At 35.9% G+C, this 23,491-nt stretch overlaps 1 protein-coding gene across 1 annotated transcript in view; it reads right to left on the bottom strand.

Moving 5' to 3' along the window:
• The window catches only part of SLC28A3 (solute carrier family 28 member 3), a 56,251-nt gene that overhangs the window by 12,119 nt on the left and 20,641 nt on the right, over positions 1-23,491 (bottom strand). The window contains exons 9-10 of the mRNA XM_074196627.1: positions 14,093-14,261; positions 13,173-13,370 (exon numbers count right to left, since the gene is read on the bottom strand). Of these exons, the coding sequence (XP_074052728.1) occupies positions 13,173-13,370; positions 14,093-14,261 (367 nt within the window). The remainder of the gene's footprint in view (positions 1-13,172; positions 13,371-14,092; positions 14,262-23,491) is intronic.

The raw sequence follows: 23,491 nt of genomic DNA, 5'->3' as shown, positions 1-23,491 counted from the left end.
GGCAAGTCACTTAACCTTCCTAATTCTCAGTTTCCTAATTTATAAAATAAGGATGCTAAAAATATACATTGCAGGATTCTTGTAAGGAGCAAATGAGATAACACATAAAAAAGCTTAAATTTCCTTATACCTTAGAAATGAACAAATTGGATATCTAAATATGCTTTTTAGAAAATGCATATATATTTAATAACTATTTCATTATATTTGTAATTCTATATATTTTATTTTATTCATTTAAAACTATTGTTCTAAAAAAAGGTCCATAGCCTTCACCAAGTTGATACAGAGAAAGGGCTGAATCCTTGCACTAAAGGAAACCATTGGAAACACATTGAAGAGACAAGATAACCTTTGGGATGGTGGTTTCACACTGTCAGCATCTTAGGAAACATTATTTACTTCAAATAGAGAAGCGGATGCCCTGGTTTACCTTGTTCCTTAGCAGCAATTCAGTGCCCTACACTCTATAATGGAAACAACTATATTTAGATAATTCACTGTCCTATGAATGGGTCCTCTAAAACTCTGGTTAATAATAATAGCATTTATGTAGCACTTTAAGGTTGCAAAGTGCTTTACAATTATGACCTCATTCTATCTTCACAATAATCCTCTAAGGTAACTTCTACTATTATCTCCATTTTATAGATAAGTAAACTGAGGCTAAGGGGTCAAGTCACTTGTTCAGGACTACTTGGATTAGAACTCAAGTTTCTTTTTCCTCTTCTTTTATATTCTTCATTTTATTTAGTATTTTGTTTTCCCCCAGTTATATGTAAAAACAATTTTTAACATTCATTTTTAACACTTTGAGTTCCAAATTCTCTCCCTTTTTCCCTCCCCTTTCCCCCTCATTGAGAAGGTGAGCATATTGATATAGATTATACATGTGTAAGTCATGTTGTGAAAGAAAATATAGAACACAAAGAAAAACCTTCAAGAAAAATAAAGTAAAAAAAGTGTAGGCTTCAATCTCTATTCATACACCCTCAGTTCTTTCTCTGAGATGGACAGCATTTTTCATCTTAAATTCTTTTGTGTTGTCTTGGATCCTATTGCTGAGAATAGCTAAGTCATTCACAGCTGCTCATCTTACAATATTTCTTTTACTTTGTTCACAATACATATCATTTTGCATCAGCGCATGTAAATTTTTCTAGCTGTTTCAGAGAGAATCCTGCTCATCACTTTTTATAGCAGAAGAGTATTTTATTATAATCACATATTACAATTTATTCAGCCATTCTCCAATTGATGAATATTTCTTCAATTTTCAATTCTTTGCCATCAGGAAATAACTTGGGGCAGCTAGGTGGTGTAGTGGATAGAGCATCTGTCCTGGAGTCAAGAAGACCTGAGTCCAAATACCGCCTCAGACACTTAATAATTACCTAGCTATGTGACCTTGGGCAAGTCACTTAATCCCATTGCCTTGCAAAAAGAAAAAAGAAAAGAACTCTATAAATATTTTTTTACATATAGGTCTTTTTCCTTTTTAAAAAAAATATTTTTTTGTCATACAGACCTAATAGTGGTATTGCTGGGTCACAGTATGAATGATTTTATCTTCCTTTAGATATAGTAACTTAGATTTTTCTTACTCTCACCTAGCTCCCTCTGCCTTCTGATGGAAGCTTTATTCACCAAGAATGTCAAATATGCACAACTATCCCATAAGGGAAGGAAAATATCACCAATGGGATAGGAACCATGAGATAGTCATTTGGGAAATCAGGGTACTCCAAGGAACTAAGACATTTGTGACTTGCTTAGATAAAGCCTCTTTTAAATGAAATCTGTGTCCTGCTCGCTCCCATCTTTTAAATGAAACAAAAAGACACAGGAAGATTTTTTTTTACAATGGATATAAAGTTTGGCTATAACTAGATCAAATAGGCATCTGACTACTAATATTGTGAAGTTTGAGTCTTGAAAAATAGCTAGAGTAATAACCCTTTTAGAAGACAGAAAGCATAAAAAGGTAAGATGAATGAGAAATGATTCAAACTATCATGAAATATCAGTCTGTGCCCAGAATATGGTTTACTCCTTGTTCTCATAGGCTTAGGAATTTGTCCATCTGCTTCCCCTCCTGACCTCAGCAGCTCTCTGGCTAATCCACTGAGCTTTTGTTTTTTGGAGTCCAAGGATCGGGATTTGGATGCCAACTTGACCACTTATCAGCTTTATGATCTTGGGTAAGTCTTTTCACTTCTTGGACCATAATTTATTAAGTGACCTCAGGTCCTTTCTAGCTCTAAAGCCTAACATTCTTTGAATGTTTTCTATTAAATTCTTCAGAGTCACACTTCATCCTCCTTTGTCTCCAAATAGCAACAAGAAACAAAGTGATCAATAGTTGGATTTGGAGCCAACAACTGAGTTCCCTACTTTCCATAATTCTTCTTTTGTCCTTCCAAGTTAGAATACCATTGTCTTTTTTCCTCCCTCAATCTCCCTTTCCCCTGGGCTACCATGTATTCAAAGTCTATCCACCTTGGAAATATCATGGACATCTCTTTGAGTGGGTAGCTTCTCCTACTCAACTTCAGGTAGAACAGAGTCTCTGAAAAGAGGTTACCAATGAGTTGTGGGGGTGAACTGAAGAAGTACCTTTCTACTTTTTTTAGAATGAGTCTCCTTCTTTTGAAATCACCCTGTGCACATGTATACCATGGAAACAATGTAAAGACACTGCCTTCTCTGTGTTGGGGGGGTTGGAGGGAGGGAAGCAAGATTAGGGGGAAAAATTGTAAAATTTAAAATAAATAAAATCTTTCTAAAAAATGAAATCACCCTGTCCATTCAAAAAGGCGTGACCCCCATAATCACCTTTAGAGCTGGCAGGGAGTTTGGAATACAGAAGGATATGACTGACTATAACTCGAGGCATGTCAAGAAGTAGGCTATACATACTTTAAAAAAAAGTAAATTCTCATGGTCAAGTTAAACCAGAAATGGGAGGGAAAATTTACATCTAGATATGTGGACCTGCTCTCTGATGTACCTAAGAGCAATCTTACATAAGTTCCCCAGTAGATTATAAATTCTGGGAGCAGGGACAGTTTCATTTTTTTTTCTTTCTATCTCTATCATCTCACACAGTATCAAGCACAATTGGTGTTTCATAAATGCTTGATGAACATAATGGAATTATTCTTTTATTTTTGTGGGTAACAGAGAAACCATATGTGACTGCTTGTTCTCCTTGAAGGGACAGGGGTTTCTGTCCTTAGTTTAAACCTGAGTAGTTTGAAGGTCCTTGTATCAAATTTGCCTCACTGGACTCAGAAAGGAGGAACTTAACTCCATTCTTTTTCCAGTAATGCCTATGTCCCTGTGTCTTTAGAATTGGTATGAATACCTTTTAGCCATTTTTATGGGTTTTCATCTTGTATTGAGATCCAGAAACTTGAAACTCCATGTCCTTGCAAGTATTCATTAAATAGCTTTCTCCCTTTTGCCTCAAACAAAATTGTCTCCATTTATTAAGTGGTCTTCAGCTAGCTCGGTGTCCTATCATCCATTTGCTTTTAAAGATCTTTGGGAAGGGAAAGTCCATTGTTTCCAACCTTTCTGAAAGTAATGGCATTATTAGTAGTAAAGGCTATTGGTTTGTTCTTTTGTTGGAGCTTGCTTTTTATATGCTTTTCCCTCCCATTTCATCTCCGTCTGAGGTCCTCAATGCACCTTTCATTTCTGGACTGTATTTTTCAGATAAAGTTTACCCCTTGATAGCCTGTCCTACACAAGGGGAGAAGGGCAGGAAGGAAAAGCATTTACTAAGAATCTGTGTTAAGAATTTTTAAAAATTTATTTTCAATTCTTATCACAAAACAAATCTTTTCATAAGACAGTACAATAAATACACATGAAACTACGAATCTGTCATGTACAACTTTCTATTCCCTTCAACTATATAACAAAGTTATGTATCATTTGTTCCTCGTGGCAATCCTGCGAAATTGGTGCTACACAGTACAGGAGTCAAATAAAACATGGTAACGGCACCATCAAATGAAACTTAGACATTTTTGCTTCTATGATCACCACTTCTTGTTTTAAGCCATTACATTGCTAAAGTCAAATTCTTTGAGCATAAATTAATGCTGTTGCCTTTCCCCCAAAATCATTAGTGGCTCCCTATTCCTTACTGAGTTTGCATTGATTTATCCAGTTTTCAGGGTTCTCTATAATCTAATCTTACCTCTCTAGGGTTATGTCTTTCTTGCTCTGTGAACTTTTAAGGTTAACCAAACTGGGCTATTAACTTTTCCCTAAAATACATTCTATGCCTTTCTGCCTTATGTTTTTCCCTAGGTCTAAAATGCCTTCTTCCCTCCCCTTTTCTCTACCTACTTACTGATTACCTATCCTTTTTAAAAGTCTGGTTCCATATCTCTTTCCCTTATTCCTAATTCCTCATACAAAAATCAATAATTTGTAAATATGTTTAGCAAAATATTATGTAAAATGTTAGCCTGACTGTTCCCTGCTGAGGGGAGGGGGGTGGGAAGGGAGGATGGAGAGAAATTTTGTAACTTGGAAATATGCAAGTACAAATGGATATAAATAAATAAATAAATTTTTATAAAGTCTAGTTCCACCATCACCTTTTCCAGGAAGTCTTTCTTGCTCTCTTCCCCCCCCCACTTTTACCTTCCAGACCTTACTTAGCACTTATTTTGCACTTCTCTAATTCTCTTGTATGTATTATTTTGTATAATTATTTGAATATCTATATGCCTTCTCTCTCCACTAGACTGTAAGTTCTATGAAGGCAGGAATCATTTCTTATCTAAACTTGGAGTATCCCTAGCACCTAGTGCTTTTGTCTACAAACACTAAGTGACTAATAAATATTTGTTGAATTTGGTTTCCTATTTCATATATAATACCCAATAGTCTATGGAGAACTGGAGGCTATTTAAGTTCATACTTTCCAAGTGATAAGATAAATGTTGGTGGAAGGCTTGCAGGATCAAGAACCAAGTCAGAATCTCCTCTAAGAAGATATGGCTTATTGATGAGCCCCAGGGTTTTGTACTGGAAATTATCAATCTTATTCTACATTTTATTCCAGTGATCCCTACTTTGTTAACCATCTTTAGATTTTCAATTAGGATCCCTCTCCCACCTATAGTACTTCACTGGCATCCATTAAGAGGAAAGACTTCATAAAGAAGGAGAATCTGGATTGTAGGACCCAGTGAGGCATCCCTAGTATTCTGTGGTTTGGGATGGCAATAAAACTAATGAAAGAAGATGAGATCTTGTTCACCACTTGTCTATGCAAGAAAGGTCTCCATCAAAAACACTGCTACTAAACCTCTATCCTGGAATCTGTAGGAAGGCACTCTAGGAGGAAGAATGGTGCATGAATCCCAGTGAGGAGCAGCGGCTTATCATGGTGGAGGGAAACTGAGCCAGCATAAAAGACCATGGCACTGAATGACAGTGAGTGAGTGGGAATTTATATTACTTGCTGGGATTTATATTACTTGCTAGGATAATTCAAACAGAAATGTTTCTCCCAGTCCAGCCTTTTATCTTTCTCTGGCTGCTAGCTATTCACTACCTGAATTTATCTTAACCCAGTATTATTTTCTGATTTAATGATGTATTCTACAAACGCTGAGTGGATGAAAGTTTTCTAATGATTTTTTTTTGTTTGTTTACAGGTGAACAGTCTGACATAGGTTGGGAAAATCAGACATAAATGCATTTGTGACAGAGTGCTAAATTAATTGCAATTAGGTAAGAGACAATACTATTCTTGACAATATGTGCTACTGACAACGTTTGAAAATAAATTTGTCAACCTAAAAAAAAAAAGAAAATAAATTTGTCATATGGGATTCAATTTCCTTAATAAATGTCCATATATCTGTGATGATAACATGTGAGAAATAGCTTAGAGAGTTTAAAGAACTAAGTATTTCATTTTAAGAACTCTGATTTTGAGAATTTCAGCCCATATGTGTGAATTAATTTAAGACAAGAGTATTTGTTTCTGACAACATGTTCATATGTTTAGTATATGCCTGTATAATGGATTAATTTGGCTTGGAAAGAATGCATTTCTTTTTTTTATTTTTTTAGCATTACTCTGGCAAAGTGGAAATTAAGTCACTGATCACTTATAACCTTTCATTCTTTATCTGAATATTGCTTCTTTTGAAGCAAGCAAAAAGCTGGAAGGAGGCTTAGTACATCTAAAATATCTGTTTTGGGAAATTAATGATTTGCATGTGGAAGACAAAGTTCAAGCAGAGCAATAAACAAAATACAGATATCCCTTCCACAATGTGACTCTTCCCATCCCAGTTGGAAAAATTGTGGTTCAGTATAAGAAATTAAATGGGAATTTATTGGCAGTTTTTTCAGAAGCTGACATACAAAGGGCATCAGATGACCAAATACTTAACCCAGATTTTACAATAAGGTACTATAACATGCCTTAAAAGGAAAAGAAAAAGGGAAAAAAAAGAAGGGAGAGCTAAAAATTTTTATGCAGATTTTCCAGATCTTGATGCTGCACCCCTAACCTGATGTGGAAGGGCTAACTATAAATGTAAACAGACATTTTCAGTTTCCAACAGTCCTTAAGTCAAATAGGGCATATGAATTTTATAATTTACACATTATTATGTAGATTGAATTGTATACAAAATTTCTTTTCAAGATTTACTCCATAAAAACAGACTTTCTACCAGAAAAAAGGAAAGGTAGCATTATAATCTCTTTCCTTTATTTCCCATGATTTTGTGTAATATATACATATATGTATATATATATATATATGTGTGTGTGTGTGTGTGTGTGTGTGTGTGTGTGTGTGTGTCTGTGTGTGTAATGGAAGACAAATTAATAAGTAGTTTTACATATAAATTAATGCTATTAGGAAACATTCTATATGCTAAAAGTTACTTTCTGTAGAGTCAATTGTGGAGCTAAAAATTATCAGAGATAGACTGGGTTGCTGATATTAGATTTCTCCATTACTCTTATTAATAGAAAATGGTGACTTGTGTAAAGGAGATACACCTATGTTATCTTTTGCCATGCCCTTGGACAACAAAATGGAAGTTAGGGATGGAATGTTCAATGTACCTGGACCCGCAGTGCAATTATGTTTAGAACTGGCAATTTAGTTAATCTCAAGATTCTGAAAGTATTCAGCTAAGTAGTACAAGTTGACCTTGGCAGCATTTTGGAGAGGCAGTACACAACAGTACACAACAGCCTAGAGACAGCAAAATATTCTGGCTAGATTCAACCAAAAGAGCATATTCTTTGGGCTGGGAATCTTTCCTCTGCCTCTGGGTGCATGGAAAACTGTGGGCAAGTATGCATGTGGAAAAATTTTCACCATTTTATCTTGCTATTCTATTGAAAAAAGTCTTTATTTTGAATTAATTACTCTGTTTTTGGTAAAAGAAACAGTGAGGTCTTACGGATTTTGAGTTTGAAAAGAATGGACCTCAAGGACAGATATGAAGTGGATATTTTGACAAGGGGGTCCAAGACCACAATGAACCAAGCTTTAGAACATAATTGGTGTCCCACTGAATCTATCCATGCCAAGTGGGCTAGGGAAGATTTTGTCATCTGTTTCTCAGAGATCCACTGTCTTTTGGGGAAGATCAGTGGAAAATTGTGGGTTTATCATAATTCCCCAGCTTATATGGCTAATTCAGTTTTACATTTGCTTTTTAGTAATTAGTTTTTGTAATTGTATAATTTTTTAAAAGTATGCTCAGTATCCAGTAGGATGTGAGTGCCTTTAAGATTTGCCCATGTATTTGTCTGTGTGGAGGATGGAAGGAGTTTAGGGAGATGGAGTTATTCTTTCTGTCAATAAAGTCATGAAGCACAGAATATTGGCTTCATGAGATGCTTTGCTGAAGAAAAATAATCTGATATCAATCAAACTTCCAACACTAAGACTTATGAATTTAGCTAAGCTATTCATTAGAATCTGCCAAAGTGTGACTGGTGAAAGATGATGTGACTGAAGGAACTTCACTGCTGCAATTTGTTACCTCTCCATCATGCTTTACTGTAGTTTGAAGATTTCACCGTCTTGTGACTAAATTTTTGGTTATGAGTATGTGTGCATATATGAAATTATATAGCCTACATCAGCTAGTCAAGTCTGGGAAAAATACTGGAAATTTTGGAAGAGGAAAATGAGAATGAGAAATAATGTGCTTACAGTATAATATAGGATCCTCTGCACATGCCATCTCTTAATACTATCACTCTGTGCTATCATTCTAAGAAAAAGCATTATGGAATTGTGGATAAGAGACCTGCCAGTCAGGAAGTCATAAAGATTTGGGTTCAAATATAGGATGTAACCAAGAGAAAGTCACTTGATCTCTATGTGTCCAGGTAAGTCTCTAAGACAGTAAATGGTAGGACAGTCACTCATCTGCATTATTAGAAGTTTCCTCAACAAGATTTCCTAGCCCATGAAGACAGTCATCCTTAAACTTATTTTTTTGCTACTAGCATGCCATAATGAGTCACATACAGTATATAATAAAATAGAGTCAAAAGACTTGTAAATGCAATTTACCTGAATAAAGATATTTTTGGTTCAGTTTAAGATCTTATATGCTTTGAGGTTGCTGCATGTGTGTAATGGGTAAGTTTTGTTTATTTTGTGCATGCTATACTGACTGTAGTTGTGTATGATGATGGATAAATAAAATTATTTGTAAACTTTATTTCATCTGCAATAATAGATGATACTTTACAGATAATAATCTGTAATAACAGAATAATTCCATGGAGTACTTAGTGAAATTTAAAGCATTATCCTTTGAGAACTTGATTTAATAATTTGATATAGAAAGTTCCCCAATCCATATTGGTGGAGGGTGGGTCCACACAGGGAGTTTCTTACATTTATCAAATCACATGTCTTCTCCTTCCCCACCAAAAAACTCTGTAGGCAATAAGTGGATGCCTGCCTTCTCCAGCCTGAGGTCATAACAGGTAAGATTCAAATGAGACATTGAATCCATGAATAGCTATTGTCCTAGAATGATGTATTATATTCTTATTTCCTTCTGGCTACCCCATGCTTAAAGGTTTGTGCTGTAAATATCTTAATCTAAAGCATTCTCTAATGTTTTTTTATTGGACAACCCAGATGTTTCAAATAAAATGGGCTTCAATGAGTGTGAGAGTACACCGTCAGCAGTGAATAGATGGAGGTGGGGGGGGAGTCAAGGTGTGGTGAATAAAGAATTGATGACATATTGATCCCTGAATGTGGAATTAATAATGTTCAAGAGCAAAGGAGAATTGAAAAAGTGATCTTTGAGGGCTAAAACTGTGACAAGGCTAGGGAAAGTCATCATAAAACTGAGAACAGGAAGACTCTAGAGCAACACAAGTCTAGGGCTGTCAAGACTCATCTTGGATCTCAACCTAGAAGGGAAGTGTACCAATATCTGTATTGGTCCCAAATGAAATTTCTTTAATCTTAGTCCATGGCGGGGGAGCCAGCAAAACATGCAGACCTAGTAGCAAAGATGATCCAAAATCTTTGTGGATACCCAAGATAAAATCTTTTGCTCCCTGAGAAACCACACATATAAGAGCAATACTGTTGCTTTTATATGTGTGTGTGTGTGTATACACACACACATAAACATATACATACATGTATGTATAAATGTATACACACACACACACACACACACACACACACACACACTCTGTAAGACAGTTTCCCATTCTAGGGATAAACACTTTGGACTCTTCATCTGCCTACAATGGCATTAGTTATCATATAAATACATCATACCATGATCTTCTCAGGGCAATCTATAGTGGAAAGATTAGAGTATTTTAGGGAAGTTCCAGAGTATGAAGAGTCTTAGAAGGCACAAGCAAATTGGTACTATTCTTACAAGCTAACTCTGACACTGATTGGTCATCAGGCAAGATTTATGGTGATCACAGAGGCCAAGCCCTGTTTTAATACCAGGATGTATAGGAGATAAAAAACAAGTCTCAGTTTTATGTTTCAGAACTAGCTGTAGGAAGTAGAATAGGAAGATTTAGATCAAGAAAAACCACACAAGTGACCTCTTGTGCATAAGAAAGGGATGGTTGTGAAGAGAAATGATTAAGGTTTGCTATTATATCATAGCTTTTTTTAAAAAAAATAGCTAATTATTATAAAGAGCTTTAAAGTTTGAAAAGAACTTTTAAAATATCTCATTTGATCTTCAGCAACTCTGTGAGGCAGGTACTATTATTCCCCATTTTACAGATGAAGAAACAAGACATAAGGAAAATAAGTCCCTTATCCATTGACTTTCACAGCTAGTGATCATCAAAGGATAAATTAAATTTGGATTTTCCCCATATTTAGTCCAGTACTCTATCTGTTGTATCATATAGTTGCCTAGGCTTTGGGGGGATCTCAGGAAAAGTTATTTAAACATATCTATTAAAAATATTTTGTCCTGGTAGCTAGGTGGTGCAGTGGATAAAGCACCAGCCCTGAAGTCAGGAGTACCTGAGTTCAAATCCGATCTCAGACACTTAATAATTACCTAGCTGTGTGGCCTTGGGCAAGCCACTTAAACCCATTTGCCTTACAAAAACCTAAAAAAAATATTTTGTCCTTCATTATTAAAGAAGATCATGACATCAGGGAAGTAATGCCATGATAAATACATGGATTGGATTTGTGTGAGGGGTGTCTGTGCTAAGTCCCCAGACTCACTTTCTCCTCCAGAGCCATTTGGGTCCAGTGAAACAAATATGAATCAGGGTAACTGGAGATGGCCCTGGATGTGGGGCAGTCAGGGTTAAGTAGCTTGCCCAAGGTCACATAACTAGTGACCAGCAAGCATCTGAGGCTGGATTCAAACCCCCATCCTCCTGACTCCATCACCAGAGCTCTATCCACTGTGCCACCTAGTATGTAAAAAGTCAACAAAAAAGAAAAACAATGATCTACAATTATTTTTATGACTGTTTTCCCTAGCAGTGGAGCTATTACATTTGAACTCTGAGTGCTTAAAGATATGGTGATATAGGATCATAGATTAAGAGTCAGAAGATACTCTAGGTCATCCAGTACAATTTCCATTTTTACAGATGAGGAAACTGAAGCTTCAGAGAGTTTAAGTGACTTCAAAGAAGATTCCATTCATCATTAGTGCATGGAATATGCATACATTCATAGACAACACAAGATTCAGTAGACCTGAAAAATGAATAGCTCTTGTTGTGAGAGAACTCAGCAGGTATAGTATCCAAATAGCAACCCTTAGTGAAACAAACCTAGTAAATGAAGACCAGCTTACTGAAGTTGGAGCTGAACACACATTTTTCTGGAGTGACCACAGTAAAAGGGAACACCATGAAGGTTGGGTAGGTTTTGCTAGTAAGAGTCTTCTTACCAGAAAAGGGTCATCTCCCTTAGAGTCAGTAGGGCTTCAGAAAGGGTCAAGGAACAGTCAATATGGTGTTTGCTCCCCAACAACTCCAAGTAAAATGCCAAAAACAGAGGTCTGTATACTACATCTGTAGATCTGACCAAGGCCTTTGATACCATGAGGGTTTATGGAAAACTATGTCCAAATTGCCTGGAGAAGTTCATCAGTACTGTATGTTAATTTACTGACAGCATGCTTGTCCAGGTTCTGGAGAGTGGATGATGCTCTTAAGATTTCCCAGTCACCAATGTAGTAAAACAAGGCTGTGTCCTTGCTCCCATACTTTTTAGCATGATATTTTCAACCATGTTATCAAACACCTTCACTGAGGTTGAGCATGGTCTCAAGATCAACTACCACACTGATGGCAAATGCTTCAATTTGAAAAAGCTACAAGCCAAAACTAAAGTTGAGGGAATGTTGGTGCATGATCTTTTGTTTACCGATGGCTGCGCACTCGATGCAGCCTCTGAAGCTGAGACACAACAAAGTGTGGATAGATTCTCTGCTGCTTGTGCTATTTTTGGTCTAACAACACCAAGAAAATACAAATGCTCCATCACCAGCACCACATCATCCATATGTGGAACCATAGATTACAGCAAATGGAGAAGTTTTGAATACTGTGGACAAGTTCACTTACCTTGGCAGTGTCCTTTCCAAGGAGGTACATGTTGACAATGAGGTTGACACATGCATTGCCAGAACTAGCTCAGTATTTGGAAGGCTCCAAAAGAAAGTATGGGAGAGAAGAGGTATTAGACTGACTACCAAACTGAAGGTCTACAGAGCCATTGTGCTGACCTCATTGCTATATAACTGTGAAACTGGGACAGTCTACCAGCGCCATGTCAGGAAACTGAATCACTTCCACTTATATTGTCTTAGGAAGATTCTTAACATCACCTGGCAGGAGAAAATACCAGACATTGAGGTCCTTTCTCAAGCTAAATTGTATAGCATTCCAACATTATTACAGAGAGTGTAACTAAGATGGGTTGGACTCATTAGAATGCCAGGGCAAGTGCTTACAAAGAGGTCAGAAGAAGTGATACTGAGATACCCTGAATGTCCCATTGAAGAACTTTAGAACTGATTGTAAAGATAGGAGACACTGGCACAAGACCACCCAGAATGGCATGCCCTCATCAGTGATGGTGCTATACTCTATGAGGAAGGTAGAATTGAAGCAGCTCAAAGGAAACGTGACATATCATATGTAAGTTTAGAGTACCCACCCCAGGTATTCACATGCACCATTTGTGCCCAATCTGTGGTAGAGCATTCCGAGCTCATATTGGTCTGATCAACCATAGTTGGACACACAGTAATTTGACTCAAATATAGTGATGCTATTTGGTTTTCTTCAATAATGAAAGACAAGAACCAACCAGGTGACTTACCTCAGTTTTCACAGGGTGGAAGTGATGAAATGGAGATTTGCTGAACTTATTCAATGAATACTCATTAATTCTGAATCTATAGATTCAGAGCTCTTTACCCCAATCCCAACATATGCCAATTAATAAATTTTTGGTATTTCCTGCATCCTTTTACTAAACTTGAGTTTCTTTTTTGAAATAAAACATTAAACACAAGTGAAAAAGACATGTTGTTATATATATATGTATGTATACACACACAATGAAATGAAGACTCCATCTAAAAGGCAAAAGGCAAAATAATGAAGGTACTCACAGACATGTATTGTTGTATACCATCTACAAATTTGGGTCCAGCTTGTTTTCTCAACTTGATCATTTTTGCAAGATGTTGGAAGGCTACAAATTCATTGAAGAAGGTCTTATATCCTATCAATCCACCAACTAGAAAACTATCTTGCCAGTCAACCCCCATCATGAAAGAAAAAGGCATGAAGACATAGGAACAGATCACCTACAAAAACAAGACCAGAGTATACATACTGATTTCAAGCAGTCATGTTCCCAAAACATTTTGGAGTTCAATTACCTATTAGTTCTTCAAGCTAAGTCTCATACATAATTTCTTTTCTATGGAATATAAAGATATGATTTAATCCAAGTACCTATTTGTCACAAGAAATTAGATTGACATATGACTGCTTTGGTGGGTGTGGGAGGATATGGGTTGGTAACAATGTAGTGTGAAGAGGAAAGAAAAGTTGGAGTTGTAATAAAAATGGTTTAAACATATGGAATTAAATTTAAGGTCCTCCATAATATAACTCTCACTTTTCCCATTTTATTTTGTATTATTTTCTGCTCTAGTCCAACAGGTTGCTAGTTGTTCCCTATCCACAACACTAACTTTTTCCTCTGTGCCTTTGCACAGAGGAAAAAACCATGTATCCTTTTCTTACCTTCCCAGCACTGAATTCCTAACTTTCTCCTGACAATTTCCTACTGATTCCCCTCAACTGCTGGTGCAATTCATGAAGTTATTTTGCAGTACTTTCTTTATACTTATAAATATTCATTAAATTGAAGGTACATATGGAAGAGAGTGGGATACTGGAAGCTTATTCTTTATAGTTGCAAAATATGGTTCTTTATCACAAAGCCTAAAATTTCAAATAATTATTTAACACACTTGAAAACCATATTATTTGAGTGAAAAGGTCTGAAAAAAAGATTTACCTCAAAATTCAGCTGAGGGTAATCAAACATGTTCCCTAGCCAGGAAAGGGCTGAATTCATAAAAGCTAGGAGAGCCAGAAAGGCAATCATGTTCACAGCAATATTTGCCACCAGAGAAATTGAAGATGAGGCTCCATTGCTTGCTGCTTCCAAGAGATTTCTTGAGTCCCTATACCAAGAAAACAGAATTACAACACTAAAGAAGCATTTCTAGGTCAATTGAGGTCAACTCAGTTAAGTGGTAGAGATGGCTGAAGTAGAGCTATTTCAGATAAGGAGACCTGCATTGACTAAAAGAGTTGTTGTCTCCATAGAAAGGCTTTACATGAATGTTTTTCCAGAGATATTTTGAGAACTCTATTTTAATGTAATTGATTTCCTTTGTAATCCTATGTACTATATTTTATGCATTTAAAAGTATTATTCTAAAGAAAGGGTCAACAGGCTTTGTCAACCTTCCAGGTCTGGCCAAAAAAAAAAATCCCTCTTTGCAGGATTCTTATCCAGACTCTTGGGACTTCATATTCTAAAGTTTGAAGGAATCCACAAGGTTAATCCCCATATTGTACAGATGAAGAAATAGCTGTTCTCTCTCCTTTGGTTTTTCTTCTTCTTTCTCCTTTAATCAGGTGCTTTTTATAGCTGTTTTGAGAACTCAGGATTCCTTCTCCTACCTCTTCCATTCATTTGTATGACCATCATATCTCAAATGCCTTCTCTCTTTCAACTCTCTTTGGAGATTTCCTTTTCTTCAAGGTCTAGCTCATGTGTTACCTCCTCGGTGAAGAGTTCTCTGTCCAGCTCTTCTCTGACACCCACTTTCTCTTTCCTCAAATTTTGTTTGTTAAATTCTTTGCTTGCATGTCTTGATCCTTTCCCACTTCAGTAAGTTCCTCAAGGAAAGGGACTGCTTCATATTTGTCTTTGTATTCTAAGAACTTCATATAACAGGTGCTTAATACATTTTTAAATCTGATTTGACTTGTTGAAATCTTGGAGAAGGAGAAAGGTGGCAATGAAACAGTGGCCATACAGTTTAATTTGCTTCACAGTCTCTTAGCTGACTTTTCCATTTCTTCTAAATCTAGAGTCATAAACTATTTAAAAAATTATTTTAATTGCTGTTCTAAATGATCTCTCTTCTTCCACCTCCTACCCAACCCAATGGAAAGGCAAGAAATATGCTACCCATTAGACATTAGAATCATAGACTATTAAAGAGAGGCATTATGGTACAATGAAGGGAGTGCTTGAATGAAAACAACGAAACTTAGTTTGCATCTCAAATTGGCTATTTATTATTTCTATGACCTTGGGCAAATCATTTAACTTTCCTCGTCTCAGTATTGTCATTTGGGGTTGGCTAGAGAAGGGGTTCTTAACCATACACACAGACACACAGACACACAGACACACAGACACACACACACACACACACACACACACACACACACAAACATATGCATGCAGTTTGGTAAAGCACAGGGATCATTTCTCAGAAAAACTATTTTCTAAAGCTTAAAATAAAAAACTATAGGATTACAAGAGAAACTAGCTATCAACTATTATTAAAAACAAGTTCACTTACTCCAAGGTTATATGTGAATCCTTATGCTAGAGGACTTTCGAGATCCTTCCAGCTTTAAATCCACAATCCAGGAAGCAGAAGGGAGAGGAGCAATCCCCCAGCCAACTCCCTTATTTTATAGCTGAAGAAAATGTTGCCAAATAATTTGTGAATCTGCATTGTTCTCAGGGTCACAGAATGCAGAGGTGTTAATTATGAAAGAAGTTATTGGATTCCTGAGCAATGAAACCTCCCTGGAGTGATAACTCTAATATTGAACTTGGTGATAAATAGTTTATTTAGTGACACTAATCATGAAATAGACCTGAAATAAAAAGGATTAAAATCGTTTTCTTTGTTCTCAAATAGAAACAATCAGTGGAACTCATTTAATTATTGCTATTAATAATCAGTCAGGTTGCAAGTATTTATCAATAACCCCCTATGTGTCAGACACTGTGATGGACTCTAGATGTAAAAGCAAACAGCTCAATTGCTACCTCCAAATGAGGCATTTTTCCCTGGTCCTACTCCTACCACATCCTGTACTTTGTATAGTTTCATAGGTGTGTATTTTGACTCCCCCCCCCCCCCCAACAGACTTTAAGATTCTTGAGGACAGGAAGTATTTCCATTTTGCCTTTGGATTGCCAGTACTCAGTACAGTGTCTGGCACATAATAGGGGGGATAATAAATGATAAAAGCAAACTGATAAATGTTGGAGGAGATGGGGGGAAAATGAGTACACTAATACTCTATTGGTAGGGGTGTGAATATTCTCAACTATTCCACTAAGAATTTGGATGTTATACTACATGGTGCATACATATTTTGTATTGAAATTGCTACACTAACTGTGGTACATGTATGTGATGGAACACTATTGTTCTATGAGAAACCAGGAGGGATGGGAATTCAGGGAAGCCTGGTGGAATTTGCATGAACTGATGCTGAGTGAGATGAGCAGAACCAGAAAAACACTGTATACAATAACAGCAACATGGGGATGATGATCAACCTTGATGGACTTGCTCATTCAATCACTGCAACAATCAGGGACAATTTAGGGCTATCTTCAATGGAGTTCATGCAAGTCCTTCCAGGCTTCCCTGAATTCCCATCCCTCCTGGTTTCTCATAGAACAATAGTGTTCCATCACATACATATACCATAGTTTGTTAAGCCATTCCCCATCTGTATCCAGAGAAAGAACTGTGGAGTTTGCACAAAGACCAAGGACTATTACCCTTAATTTAGGAAAAAACTGATATCTTAATGTCTGATCTTACTATCTCTTATACTTTATGTTTCTTCCTTAAGGATATGATTTTTCTCTCTCATTACATTCAATTTTGATCAGTGGATACCATAGAAACAATGTAAAGACTGGCAAATTGCCTTCTGTAGGGAGTGGGGGGTGGGGGAAAAATTGTAAAACAAAATAAATAAAATCTTTAAGTACAAAAAAAAGAAATTGCTTCACTGTCTATGGTAACTTTTAGGAGGCTATAGTTTCCTTCCTTATCTCTTTTAATGAAATCTATTTTTGCAGCTGCTTTGTCTGAGATAGGGATTGCTACCCCTGCTTTTTTCACTTCATTTGAAGCATAATATATATTTTGCTCCAACCTTTTACCTTTACTCTATATGTTTCTCTCTTCTTCAAATGAGTTTCTTGTAAGCAGCATATTGTAGGATTCTGGTTTTTAATCCACTCTGCTACCCACTTACATTTAAAGGGAGAGTTCATCCCATTCACATTCAAAGTTATAATTACCAACTCTTTATTGCCCTCCATGCTATCTTTCTTCTGTTTATATTTTTCTTTTTTTCACTTTATCTGTATTTCCCAATATTTTGCTTCTGAATACCACCTCTTTCAGTGTGTTTGTCCCCTTATATCCCCTCTATTGCAACAGGTCATTTGTATCTCTACATGTGATGTAATTTACCTCATTCAATCTCCTCCACCTTCCCATCCTCCCATCTCCTTACTGTCCCCTCTTTTTAAGGAAATATTATTTTTAAATCAATCAGTTAAGAGTTATAGACAAGTTACGAGTGTCCATTACTTCAGGCTAATATTCTCTCTAATAGAGTTACAATTCTTAAGAGTTATGAGACTCATTCTCCCCAGGTAGGGATATGGCCAATTTCATCTTATTGAATAAGAGTTTTTTTTCTTTATCCTTTTTTAACTTTTTCATGTATCTCTTGAGTCTCCTGTTTGAAGTTCAAATTTTCTATTAAGCTCAGGAAAAGTTGGAAGTCTCCTATTTCATTAAATGTCCATCTTTTCCCCTTAAAGAGAAGGTTCAGTTTTGCTAGATAGTAAATTCTTGATTGTATTCCAGGCTCCCTTGCTCTTTAGAATATCATATTCTGAACCCTTTGATCCCTTAATGTTGATGCAGCCAGGTTCCACGTAATCCTTATTGTAGCTCCTTGGTATTTAAATTGTTTCTTTCTGGCTGCTTGCAGGATTTTTCTCTCTGATAGTTCTGGAGTTTGGCTACAATATTCCTTGATGTTTTCATTTTGGGATCCCTTTCAGGAGGGGATCAATGTATTTTGCTCTCTGGTTCCATAATATCAGGACAATTCTTCTTCACTATATCCTTAAGTATTACACCCAGCTTTTTTCTCCTCAATGTTTTCAGGAAGCTCAATGATACTTAAACTGTCTCTCTACTTGATCTGTTCTCCAGATCACTTGTTTTGCCGATGAGGTATTTTACATTTTCTTCTATTTTTTTTCTGTTTTTTTGGTTTTAACAGATTCATGTTATCTCATGAAGTCTTTAGTTTCCACAGACTCCAATCCTATTTTTAGAGAAGAATTTTTTCATTTACCTTTTACAACTCCTTTTTCAATTGATCAATTCTATTTTAGAAGTTTTCCATTTTCCCAATTTTTTATGTAAAATAATTATGTTTATTATAATAAATTAAAATACAAAATAAATATCTATGATAGTATGTGTAATGTGTACTATTAAATTTTAAAATAAGACATTAAACAATTACATTATAGCATTAAAATAAAAAATAAATTCTATTGTGTTATACAATATTAAATACAAAGCAACTTTATATAAATGTCAATTACATAAGCTAATTAGTAAGCATTACATTCAATTTATTTACTTTTTTTAATTTTAGAAAGATTTTATTTGAGTTTTCCAATTGTTCCCCCTATCGTGCTTCCCTCCCCACCCCCCATAGAATGCAGTTTGTTAGTCTAAATCATTCCCATAGTATGCATTGGTCTAAGTTGAATGTGATGAGAGAGAAATCATATCCTTAAGGAAGAAATATATAGTATATAATATGGCAGAATTACATAATAAGATAATTTTTATTAATTAATGGTAATAGTCTTTGGTCTTTGTTCAAACCCCACAATTCTTTCTCAGGACATAGATGGCATTCTCCATAGCAGATATCCCAAGATTGTGTCTGACTGTTGCTCTGATGGTATGAGTAGGTCCATTAAGGTTGATCATCACTCCTATGTTGCTGTTAGGGTGTACAATGTTCTTCTGGTTCTGCTCATCTTGCTCAGCATCAGTTCATGCAAGTCCTTCCAGGCTTCCCTGAATTCCCATCCCTCCTGGTTTCTAATAGAACAATAGTGTTCCATCACATACATATACCATAGTTTGTTAAGCCATTCCCCAATTGATGGACATTCCCTCAGTTTCTATTTCTTTGCTACCACAAACAGAGCTGCTATGAACAGCTATGATGGTTTTACCCTTTTCCATAATCTCTTCAGGGTATAGACCCAGTAGTAGTATTGCTGAATCAAAGGGTATGCACATTTTTGTTGCCTTTTGGACATAATTCCAAATTGCTCTTCAGAAAGGTTGGATATTTCACAGCTCCACCAACAATGCATTAGTGTCCCAGATTTCCCACATCCCTTCCAACATTGATCATTATCCTTTCTGGTCATACTGGGCAGTCTGAGAGGTGTGAGGTGGTACCTCAGAGATTTTTTAATTTGCATTTCTTTGATAATTAATGATTTAGAGCAATTTTTCATATGACTACGGATTGCTTTGATTTCCTCATCTGTAAATTGGCTTTGCATATCCTTTGACCATCAGTTGGGGAATGGCTTGTCATTTTTTTAATTTGACTCAGTTCTCTGTATATTTTAGAGATGAGTCCTTGGTCAGAAACACTAGTCATAAAAAATTGTTTCCCAATTTCCTACATTTCTTTTGATCTTGGTTACAGTGGTTTTGTCTGTGCAAATGCTTTTTAATTTAATGTAATAAAAATTATCTGGTTTATTTTTAATGATGTTCTCCATTTCTTCTTTGGTCATAAACTGCTCCAGTTGTGGTTTTGAGAGAATTATTTCCTTTTTGCATTTGGCCAATTGTATTTTCATTTTCTTGTTGCAAGATGATAATTTTCTCTTGCAAAGTGTTAATTTTCTCTTGCATTTGTATTCCCAGTTTTTTCCAATTGATTTTTAAATTCCTTCTTTATCTCTTCTAAGAAGTCTTTTTGTGTTATAGACCAATTCATAGTCTCCTCTGAAGCTTTCTGAATTAGGATCCTTGTCTTCCAGGTAACATTCAATAGACCCCACTTTCTGCTGGCTTTCTTCATTTACCTAGGATCTTGTGTTGGGGAACAGACTGGTTCACAGACCTTTGATGTTGAGATCTCTGGAGACTTTGCTCCCTGGGCTTAGGAACTTCAAGTAGGCAGGCCAGTAAGGGATTCTAGATGCTTTCTCTGGAAAGTCTGTGACCTTGATTAGTGGACCACTCCCTAGGCCTGGTGGGATGCCCCCCCCCCCCCCCCAGGATCCCATTATTCTCGAACAATGTGGGCTGGGCCCTTGGGCTATATAGTTAATCTATTTAATCCTCAATCAGCACTATAGCCCAAACCTGAGCCTGGGGGGGGGGGCTGTTACTGTGCTTTTTCTGGGAAGAGTCTTTTATTCCCACAGGAATGAGGGGGGAGGGGACTCAACTGGAAACACAGGGATCCCCCTGAAAAACGGGGCTCAGGGGCCCTGGTCTTCTAGATCAGTTGAGCTGACCAATTTATGTCTAGCCACCATACTGGAGCTTTCCTGCCCCACACAGCAAATGCTTCTGCTGCTGTTCTTAAGTTAGCCCATGGGCCTCACCCTGCCACCCTTGTGCTGACTTTTGTTCTTGTCCCTGACTTGGCCCACACTTCCCTGAGACAGATCTTGTAGTAGATGTTCTTCTCCTAGACTCTTCTCTGGGTTTTGTGGATCCAAATTCTGTTAAGAGGCTTGGTTCCTGTTAGTTCTGAGGGAAAGCCAGACTGGCTTAAGATAGTGCCTGGTTTCTTTCTTCCATCTTGGCTGGAAGTCCCAAATAATCTCAATTATTCCAGAGAGCAATTTGGAACTATGCCAAAAGGACAATCAAAATGTGCATACCCTTTAATCCATCAATATCACTAACAAGTCTGTACCCCAATGAGATCAAAGAAAGGGAAACGGATCTATTTGTATAAAATTGATTATAATAATTCTTTTTGTGGTGGCAAAGAGTTGATAATGGAGGGAATGTCCATCAATTGAGGAATTGCTGAACAAGTTGTAGCATATGATTATCATGGAATACTAATATTAAAGAAATGATGAGTAGGATGGTTTCTGAAAAACCTGGATCTGCAGGACTAGGAGATTATTGTATTCAATAACAATATTGTACAATAATCAGATGTGTATTAGTTATTCTAAGCAATAAAATGATCCAAAAATTTTCAAAAAACTTAATGAAAACTGCTATCCACATCCTAAGAAAGAACTGATGGAGTCTGAATGCAGATCAAAGCAACCAATTTCTTTTTCTTTTTTTAGCCTGTTTTCTTTCACAACATGATTAATATGGAAATATGCTTTGCATGACTGCATAGGTAAAACCTATAACAAATTGCTTATCATCTTAGGGAGGGAATTTGGAACTCAAAATTATAAAAAATGAATGCTAAAATTTTTTTAGATGGAACTGGGGAAAAATAAAATCTTACTTTGAAAAAATGCTTGTTGACTGAGTGATAAAATAACCAATTTATGCCCTTATATTTGTGCCCATTTTATAAAGGAAGATGTTAAGACATATCTTGAGTTGCTCATATGGCAAATTCCAACCAAGTTCTTTTTTTCCCAGTTAAAAAAATGACTGTTTCTTCATTTCTGAGCATATCCCTCCTTATTTTTCTATCCATAAAAGCATTTCTTGTAATAAAGAAGTGTCAATTCAGTAAAACTGGGCATGCATATGTAATGTTAAGCTCCTATAAATTGCCTACTTCTGTGATGAAAGTAAGGCATATTTTCTCCTCTCTTTTTTGAGGCTAAGCATAGTCATTCTAATTACTCAGAGTACAGAATTTTTTGGATATTGTTATTTCTTTTATATGTTATTCTATTCATTAGGTATATTTTTTCATAATTCATCAGTTCATATAAGTCTTCTAATGCTGCTAGGAATTTTTTTTGCTATGTACCATTTTTTAATAGTAATCACATTCTAATTACATGAATCAGAACTCATTTAACACCATATTTAATCAGTGGTCATCTATTTTGATTCCAGTTCTATGCATCTTTGAAATGTATTTTGAAGATTATTTTGATGTATATAGGACCTTTCCTACTTTCGCTTCCTTTGAGGAAGTAGAATCTCTAAAGCAAAGGGAATGGACATCTTAGTGATTAAGCATAATTCCAAATTGTTTTCCAGAATGCCAGCTCAGATTCTAGAAGCTACTCAACACCTTAGTTTAAGCAGAATGTAAAACTGAGATATTGAAATTCTCTTGGATATATATATATATATATATATATATATATATATATATATATACACATATATATGTGTGTGTGTGTGTGTGTGTGTGTGTGTGTGTGTGTGTGTATGTATATATTTAAATTTTTCTATTTTCAATGATAAATTCTCTTTTTCTAGCCTTCCCCCCTACCAATTAAGATGATAAGAAAAATATGTTATATATATGAAGTCATGCAACACAAATTTTGTCCTTAACCAAATTATGGGGGATGGGGAAGAGAAAACAAGAAAAATAGAGTGAAAGAAAATATGCTTCAATCAGCTGTTCTCTTTATAAAGGTGGATAGCATTTTTTATCTTGAGTCCTATGTAGTTGATAATCCTTACCATACTGCTATTACTACGTCAAATGTTCTCCTAGTTCTGCTTGCTGGATTTTATATCAGCTCATATAATTTTCCTAGGTTTTTCTAAAACCATTCCTTTAGTCATTTCTTAAGGGACAATAGTAATTCATCCAACAAGTAAATTTTTTTTCAGCGTTTCCTTAATTGATGAGCACCCCTTCACTTTCCAATTCTTTGTCACCACAAAAAGAGCTACTATAATTATTTTTGTAATATAAGTCCTATTTCTTTTCCTTTTGTCTCCGAAAGATACAGACTTATTAGAAGTACTGCTAGTTCAAAGGGCTCTGTATAAATTATATAGCCCTTTGGACATAGTTCAGATTTGTTATCCTAAATGGCTGGACCAGTTCACAGGCTTCAACAACAATTCATATCCCCTTTTGGAGATATTCTTAAAAGAAGGACACTGATTCCTTTTATGAGCCGTATTGAAATGAATCACATTTCAAGCTGTCATATCTCAAGAATGTGAATTAGAAGTACAATATGGAAACTTCTCTTGGTGAATCAGCAGGCTTCATTATCACTTGGGGCCTTGTCTACAGCATTTGCATGGAAAAGCAAATTATAAGTACTTACTCTGAAAACATTTTGTTCAACATTTCAACTTCTTTTCTGTTT

The sequence above is a fragment of the Macrotis lagotis genome, chromosome 8 (assembly GCF_037893015.1).
Source record: "Macrotis lagotis isolate mMagLag1 chromosome 8, bilby.v1.9.chrom.fasta, whole genome shotgun sequence".
NCBI classification, from domain to species: Eukaryota; Metazoa; Chordata; class Mammalia; order Peramelemorphia; family Peramelidae; genus Macrotis; species Macrotis lagotis.
This window is presented reverse-complemented; position numbering and strand designations above follow the sequence as displayed.